The following is an 8,413-nucleotide window of genomic DNA, read 5'->3' as shown; positions in this document are numbered from 1 at the left end:
GGGGGGGGAAAGATGGGGCCACAGGTGAAAGCTGGTACTGGTGCAGCACAAACAGAACTGGCTTTAGGGTGGGGAAGAAGTAGAGCTTGTGCTATTGCCACAGCCCATGAAACCTGGGGCTTGTTACTGGCAGGTGGGTGCTTGGTGTTGCCTGAAACGGTGATGGAGAGGGCACAGGGAGGGCCAGGAGGGAAGGGGCTCAGCCCTCCACAGCCCCCAACCTTCCCACGCACACGCCTGCCCACCGGCTGTTAACAGCACCATGCTAACAACCAGCTCTCACCTCGGCCCCGCCGCCTCCGCTCCCACCCCAGAGCCTGGGAAAAACCAGCCCTGAGGTGCCAAGTCCTGCCCGAGCCTTTTGGGGAGGGGAAGGAGGAGAGGACCCTCAGGCCCCAGGCTGCAAATGGCCAGCAGATCTCCATACCCGTGGGAAAAAGAGGGATGCAAGCACCATCCATCCTCAGTACATCCCTGAGAGCTTCCTTAGAGGTGATAACACCAGTGGGGGGACAGGGGGGTGTTGAGCACAGCTCATCCATAAAGAGACAGTGGAGCCCAGGACCAGGTGACTGTGGTCAGCAAAAAAGTTGCTTTATTGGTGACAGCTCCCACGGGAACCCCGTGGCAGCGATCGGGTTCAAGTCCCTGAGAACACACTGTTCATGCTGGTTCCCCATCCCACATCTATCGCTTTAAACACATCCTAGTTACAAAAAGCACAGAGTGATGTTCCAGATACTGGAACATATAAATTAAGGTAAGTGATAGTTACAAGACATTGCTTTTTTTTTTTTTTTTTTTCTCTTCTTTCTTAAACAGATTATCAAAGGTTGGGAATTTTTTTTTTTTTCCGATCCACAGAAAATGTATAAAAAGCATTTTAAAATCTACATATTTCTCAATGTGGTTTTCTTCTTAAAAAAAGGCACAGTAAAAAAAATACTGGCACAATAACATATTTACAACGCACCCATTATGGGCTATTTTCACTCAGCTTCGGGTTGGAAACATTCAGCTCCAACTCAGCCCACTTACCCCAGGGGCACAGGGCTGGTGGCGGTAGGCAGGGCAGCTGCTGGGGGTTGTGGGGTCCCTCTCCCTCCCCGGCTACATCCCTCCCTGTCAGGGAGAGAGCAATGGCCCAGTGGGGAAACGCTGCCCGGCCATGGCAGGTGCCCTTTTGGCCAGCTCCAGCCACCCCAGCAGCACCCGCAGCCGGGCCAGGGCTGGAGGATGCTCTATGCCCACAGCAGAGTGGGGGGGACACCCACACAGCCCCCGGGGCTGGACCACGAAGCGCTCCTCTGCAAAGGTGTGGGGCTGCCCGTGTTCAGCCTGCCTGCACCCAGCCTGCGAGCAGGCAGGGAGGCGGCACTGAAGGGAGACCTTGTTCAAACATAGTGCCCACGCTGCACCGGCGGCTCCGGAAAGGCCCTCCACCCGCCCCCCATATTTATAGAAAGTCTTTACGTTAGTCTCTATAAATAGTGCATAGATCAATGCTGCCGGCAATGGTACAGCCAGACGGGGGGAGCTCTAGAAACGGAGCTAACAACGCCAGCTTGCAGCCCACCCCACTGTCTCCCTCCAGTGCAGCCATCGAGCACCCAGCAGCTTTGCAGCACCCTGGAGCGCTGTTTGCCATGGCTGGGGGGGCTGCCCCTGCCTGCCCTCTGCCCGCCCGCGAGCAAAACTCGCCAGTGACCCTTCATCCAAATCGGGAGCCGGAGCTTCGCTGCTGAGATTTTGGGGCTGGGAGAGAGGATGGGATGGGTGAGGGGTTATGGGAACAGGGTGGAGGGTAGAGACAAGGGTGGGGAGGCACACACCAAAAAACTTAACATTTGAAAGAAAAAAACAAAATAAAACGAAACAGGAGAAGCAAGCCCGGGGGAGGCAGAGCCCCGCAGTGCCTGTGGTTGCTCCCCACGCATGGCGTGGGGCCCGCCAGCGCCACGGGGGTGCCCAGTGGTTAAGTGCTCAGGACCCGACCCTCTCCACCGTCCTGGCCAAAGCAGGCAGCGGGCACGGGCAGCCGGGCAGGCAGGGCAAGGGACAAGGGGCCGCACAGCAGCCTTCAGTACACACACACACTGTGCAATACCACAGCAACGACGTCCGTCCGTCTGTCTCACAGCGAGGCCAGACTGACACACCCGCACGCAGGTCCCGCACGCCCGTCGGATACCGGGGAAATTCGGGACGAGGTTGGAGGGGACACGCGCCTCCTAGTAAACCACGTTGGCGGGGCACCACGGCGTGTCGGGGTACAGCAGGCAGTGCACAGAGCGAAACCTGCAGAGGAGAGGAGCGACGCTGAGCATGGGGCGGTGGCATCCCCGATGCACCCCAGCCTGGGGGGGACAGGGTCCCCCCCATCTCACCTGGATGGGTCCTCCTCGACAGAGAAGGCTCCCTTCATGTGGATGGAGTTGCGCTTGTTCTCAAACATGCCGTAGCTTAGTGTCACCTGGGGGGGAAGCACAAGGGTCAAGCGGCCGACATGGCCATGAGGATCAAGCAGAGGCACAGAGGGGGGGGGCTGCAAAATTCACCCCATTTCCCAAAGTCTCCAGTCACACCTTGCATCACCTTGAAGGGATGGGCTGATGGGGTTTCCCCCCTCCACTGATGTTTTGGTCGCATGTCAATCAGTATCTTAGCTGCGATGCTCAATTTTTAGGTGAGACCACAAAACTAGATGACAGTACCGTCCACCTCAACCCCTCCATCCACCCCAGGGCATCCAGGACAAGGATACCTGTTTGTGGATCTCTGTCTTGGGCACCTGGTGGAGGTTCTCCAGGTGTGAGTGGAAGAGGTTGCTCCGGATGAGCTTCACCCCCAGCACAGACTCGATGATGTAGCCGATGGTGCAGTCGTCAGGCAGGCGGATCTTCTCTGCAGTGCTCATGAAGTGACCCCCGCTGCAGGGAGAAAGAGGGGCTGCAGAGGAGCAAAGCCCAGGGGAGGTGGGCACCCTGCAGGGTCTGGGCTTGGCCAGTGGGTGCCCAGCTCTAATTAAAAGTCAATTAAGGGGGAACCAAAGTCCTTCCCAGCTTGTTTCCAAGCCCCCAGCAGAGCAAAGAGAGCAAGGTTCAACGTCCATCCCCAAAGATGTCGCCACTCTGTGCCCCGCTGGGACCATGACGAGTACCCACGGGAAAGCAACGCCAACACTCTTACCTGGCCCACGGGCTCATCTTCAGCGCCAGCCCCCGGCTGATACAAAACCCCGCTCCGCCCGTGGCAAACCAGAAATGCACAGGGTGCTGTGAGAGAGGGGAAGCAACGGCAGTGAGACCTCCTCCTGCCGACGGGGGAGCAAACCTCAACCCCAATTAAGCCAGCCCCAACCTCTTGCCCCCTGCTCACCATCTTGTTCTCGCTGATCCTCTCCGTGGCCTGGATGGGCCGGTCCAGGCTGGGCTTCCCGATGTAGATGTCCTGTGTGTGGGGGTAGCTGGAGAGCAGCTTCACCAGTGTCCGCACGTTCACGTAGTTGTCATCATCCACGTGGCAGAACCACCTGCGGTGGCAGCAGTGTCACACTGGGCCAGGGCAGCTCCCCGGGCCCCACGCTGAGGTACAGCCCCAAAAAATGCAAACGGCCTCTGCTTGCACCATGTTCCCCCGCCTCACAGCCCCCCGACCCCCGCGACACCCCCAGGTCCTGCTTACTTTCTGCCGGACTCGATGAACTTGTCATACTCCACGGCCATCTTGCAGGACAGGGCCTGGCGGCTGTGGGCGGCCGAGCAGTTGGTGTTGATGACATTTCCTGTGGGAAGAGACGGGGGTCAAAGCCCGGCCTCGGGGCATCCTGTGCCTCCCTGCGTTCTCCATTGGCCACGCTTCACCACACACATCCCAGGAGTGCCAGGGAGATGGAAACCCCATGGATGTCCCTGATGCTTGGTGGCCTCCACGTCACATTGTTTGGGGCAAAGAATGAATTTTTTGGGGAATGGCTTTTGTGTTCATGTGGAATAAAGGAAGGGATGAGCAAGGGATGCAGCTACCGCAGACACACTAGGACCACCCTACATCAACTTGCCCATCCGGGAGCCACGTACCAGCCACCCTGGGCGTGAGGGGGTGTCTGTGAGCCAGCTTCCCCAGGACAACCGCCAAAATCCTGCCCCATTCCTGCTGCCTTTTCCTGCAGCAGCCACCTGTTATTTGCTCACCCAGCTCAAAGGCGGCCTGAAAAGGAGTCATTTGCATGGGGAGAATAGACCACACTGACCCTGGCCCCAGGGAAGGGCTGCCAGGGAAATGCTCCCAGGAAACCCTGGCCTCATTGCCTACCAATCCCAGCTCACCCCAGGGACAAACTGCAAAGGCACCCCACCCTGCTAGCGTGCTCCCCAGCAGCATCATGCAGGAGATAGGCTGGGCTGACTGGGAAGGAAATTTGTTCCCAGGTGGGGGTCCCAGGCAGAGGGCTCTTTAGGCACAGTCAGTGAAACAAGTTGCCTTGTTCTCAGCCCAGGGCCCTACGGCAAGGGCTACTGAGATTAGTGTCTGACGACTGGCATTTTGACCATTTTTTCAGAGTTCCTGGTAGAGGCTCCATGCTAGCCATGCTCCCTGGCTGGGGGGGTCCTCAGGGGACCTGGCCAGATCACACACGCAAAGAGACAAAGGCCACAGACTCACGTGCTTGCTTCTTCAGCTCTTCATCCTCCCCGTCTGTGAAGATGAAGGTCTGAAAAAGATGATGAGACACGTTTGAGAACCATATGGCAGAGGCCATGTGGCTCTGGGTGCAACACAGCACCCCCGGGCAGCACGGGGGATCGGTCCCTCCAGGATGCCAGCGGTGACTTCTTTCCCCTCACCAAAACCCAAAGTGGCACCAGAGCACCTGACGTCCCCGTAACACACTCAGCTCTAGACCAAGCAGGGTGCCAAGCCGTCCCGGCCGGCCACGGCACACAACGCCATGCCTCACCAGGGCACAAACCCCAGTCCCCACCATCTGGCCTTTTCACGGGGCAGCAGCAGGCAGGGGGATTTTGGGTGACACAAGGGCTGTCCCCAGCACAAGGCGGGTGTGCAGTGAGGAGCAGGTGACGGGGAGCGGGTGCAGAGAAGGGCTCGATCTGAGCAGGAACTTTAGACTTTAGCTGCTGTGGCCAGCACGTGCGACCGGTGACACCAAAGCAGCCGCCCAACGTCTCTCCTCGCCCAGGCAGGTGTGTTTGCCCATGGCACCAGCTGCCAACCACGTCCCCAGCCCTCACACAACACCCCCACGGCTCCTCTCTGCTCCCTGTCCCCCCAGGGTTGCTGAGCTGGTGGGTGCTTCGCCAGCCCCAGGGAGGGGACAGTCCCTCACTGCCCACCCCAGCATGGACCCAACGGTGCCAGGCAGCACCCTACCTCCTCCCCGGACACCCGAGCTGCATGCCAGCCTGCAGGCCTCTATTTACACAACTAATTTCTGGCATATGCTGCCTGGGAAGGAGGTTTGGGGCGGGGGGGCTGCTGTTGGCTTGGGATTTGGGGAAGGGCAAGAAGCAGGAGGAGAGAACAGGGGGTGGGAAAGGCATTGCCATCAATCAGCGGGCAGCAAACAAAGCTGGAGGAGAGAAACCACAACCAGCTGCCAAGCTCTATTAAAAACCAGACGTGCACAAAAGGGCAAAGGAAGAAAGACAAAAGGGCTGGGGAAGGGGGGGAAGGCAGGAGGCAGCAACAGGGGGAAGATGGAGCTTGAGTGCTGGGGATGATGAATTACAAGTGAGCTGGAAATTGGGTGCCACCCCACAGCCGGCCGGCCCAGAAACGCGCTGGGGTTTTGTGGTTTGTTTGAGGAGGTGGGTACAATAGCGGGGTTGACTTTACTCAGCAGAGGAGAGTTAAGCGGGCAGCGGTGGTCATTAGCATACAGCTGCGCTGGTTAACCCGGCCGGCCCGTGTTTGCTCAGGTCCTGAGCGGGGAGGCTGGTGGGGAGAGCCCAGCTCTGAAGGAAGGCTCAATGGGAGGGGAGGAGGGCACGATCCTGTGGATGGGGCTACAAGTGACCTTTGGGGCTTGAAAAAGGGGAGAGAAAAAGAAAAATAAAGGATGGAGGAGGTGGGAAGGCAAGTTCTCATAAATGCACAGTGTGCCACACAGCCTGGCTTTTGGGGACGGACAGAGGTCAGCCCCCCGAAGGGTCAGGAAGGCCTTGAGCAAAGGGGATGGGGGGCCTGCTGATGAGCAGGGGACTGTAGCCCATCAGCTGCAGGGCCAAGGATGCCCGTGGTCCTTGTGGTCCCAGGGACACATCACTGCTGGGATGGGACAGGGTCAGTGCTGTGTGTGGAGGAGGAGGTCAGCCCCAACCAATGCAAAGTCCAGCCAGCACCTTGCTGCTGGTCCCCAGTTCCCCCAGGGGCTCAAGGAGGGCTCAGACAGCTGCTGGGGGTACACACTGAACCAGGGCAGTGGGACACTATCCAAGGATGCCCAAGATAACCCTATCACAAGTCCTTTCTCATGCACCCCAAGACACACTCTTCCCTGGTACTTCCCCCAGCAGGCTCCAGCCCTGCCGGAGGGGCAGGGGACACACAAGCCTCCACACAGGCGAGACATAAAATGTTTGCTTGATTAGCTCAGAAACACCGTCCAGCAACTGCCTTCATCTGCTCCAAAAATAACCCCGCAACTAATCCTCTGGCTCAGCCACTATAAATAGACCAGAGGGACAATTGTTTATTAGTTGCCCGCACCAAAAGGCTTCATCCTAATGAGGCATCTTCCCCCCAGCCTCTCCCCACATACATCCCCATAATTTTCCAGCTGTGGATGGACCAGGAGGCACCTTGGGGACCAGGACAGGGGCACACAGCTCTGCAAGTCACCTCACAGAGGCTATCGGGGCCTCACAGGTCCCCCATCTCCCTCCCAGCCCCACCACAACATTCAATTAAAACTAAAAAAATTAAAGCCTTCATTTTTTAATTAATCTGTCTGCATTTCTTGGAGGGGAGCTACACCCTCCCTGCACAGCCCCCTCGCCCAGGATAGCAGGGAAGAGGAGCAGAGGTACCAGCCAAGCCTGGGAGGGGACAGGCCAGGAAAGGAGAGGGACAAGAGAACACCATGTCTGTGTGAGAAGGAAAAACCACGGATCAGCCTTCAGCATCCCCAGTGTGGGGCACTGGGCGTCAGGGCAGCGCCCAGTCTACAGTGGTGCAAGCGGGATGGGACACTGCAGCCAGCGTCACCTACCAAGCCACCATCTCCAGACTCAACGGCAGCAGGGCCAACCCCCCACCCCTCTCCCAGGCAGAAAGCACCCACAGCTTTTACACCAACCCTCTCCACCTCTCTCCCACTTGGCCCCCATGCCAGCCATGGCACCAAGGGGTGCCAGGACCTCCTGGGCCCCCCCCTGCAGTAACTTTTCCTGCGGGGTGCAGGAGAGGAAGGGCCCACTGCCCCCCCCAGCCCCTGCAGGAAACCTCATTGTTCTCAAAACTGCAGCTTCAAGAAACACAGGATGCCAAATCCCTCCCAAACAATAGCTGCCACCGCTCCATGCAGCCCCGCACAATGCGGGGCCTCTGTGTACGGGACCAAGAGGCACCCGGGGTCCCGACAGCCAGAATGGGGTCAGCCCCCCCAAACTGCCTGCAAAGAGCCAGGCAGCCACTGGCAGCCCCCCACCTCCTCCTCGCCCTTGGAGAAGGCTTTTTTTTCCCCTCCCCTTCATTTCTCTTTTCATGGTGACTCATTTCCCCCTCCACCGACGGAGCTCGTGGGTTGCTCATGGCTGGGTGCTGCTCAAGGCGTCCCACCAGCCGGGGCCACCCCGGGGTCATCCTGCCCCGCTCTGCGCTGCCTGGCCCAGCGGTCCAGCCACCTTCCTGGGGTGACACATGCTCAGCAGATCCCGCCGTCCCCACCTTCCCCAGCAGCACAACCCACCAAAAAGGGGAACCTCCACCAGGCAGACACCCCCGTGACCCTGTGGTGCACAAATTCTGCCCCACGACATGTCTCACTTCCCCGTGATGGGAGAGGATGGAGCACCCTGTCACCCACCTATGCAGCACCCAGGGGGGCTGCACCCCATTCCACCCCAAGAACATGGGGGGAGCAGTCATCCCACTTAGGTGTGGGGAAAGGAAGAAGTGAAGAGGTGCTAAGGGTGGGGGGGGTCAGCCTGCAGCAGGGCAGAGGGCTCTGGGGGGAGGCAAAGGTGCTGCTGGAGCAGGTCCCTGCCCAGCTTTCTGTGTTCCCCCCCCCAGCAGATGTTTTCCCTCCAGCCTTCAGGGCTTTGGAGGGAAAATCCCCACCCCGCTTCAACAGTGCGATGGCAGCATCCCCGCTCCCGCGTGGTGGTGCCTTTCTGGGCTGGGGGGGGCGGGGGGCTGTGCTGGCACAGGGGTGCCAAGGCAGGGACCTGCA

General features: G+C 59.0%; 1 protein-coding gene across 1 annotated transcript in view; it reads right to left on the bottom strand.

Annotated features, from left to right (window-relative positions):
- Positions 1-565: 565 nt before the first annotated feature.
- Positions 566-8,413, bottom strand: part of LFNG (LFNG O-fucosylpeptide 3-beta-N-acetylglucosaminyltransferase) — a gene marked incomplete at its 5' end in the record, with an annotated part of 11,296 nt that continues 3,448 nt past the window's right edge. Inside the window, 7 exons of the mRNA XM_026859165.1 lie at positions 566-2,298; positions 2,388-2,473; positions 2,765-2,930; positions 3,190-3,275; positions 3,379-3,532; positions 3,685-3,784; positions 4,666-4,714. Coding sequence (XP_026714966.1) covers positions 2,232-2,298; positions 2,388-2,473; positions 2,765-2,930; positions 3,190-3,275; positions 3,379-3,532; positions 3,685-3,784; positions 4,666-4,714 — 708 coding nt within the window. The remainder of the gene's footprint in view (positions 2,299-2,387; positions 2,474-2,764; positions 2,931-3,189; positions 3,276-3,378; positions 3,533-3,684; positions 3,785-4,665; positions 4,715-8,413) is intronic.

This window comes from Athene cunicularia, assembly GCF_003259725.1.
Source record: "Athene cunicularia isolate RWA chromosome 14 unlocalized genomic scaffold, athCun1 chr14_part1, whole genome shotgun sequence".
In the NCBI taxonomy this organism is placed as follows: domain Eukaryota; kingdom Metazoa; phylum Chordata; class Aves; order Strigiformes; family Strigidae; genus Athene; species Athene cunicularia.
This window is presented reverse-complemented; position numbering and strand designations above follow the sequence as displayed.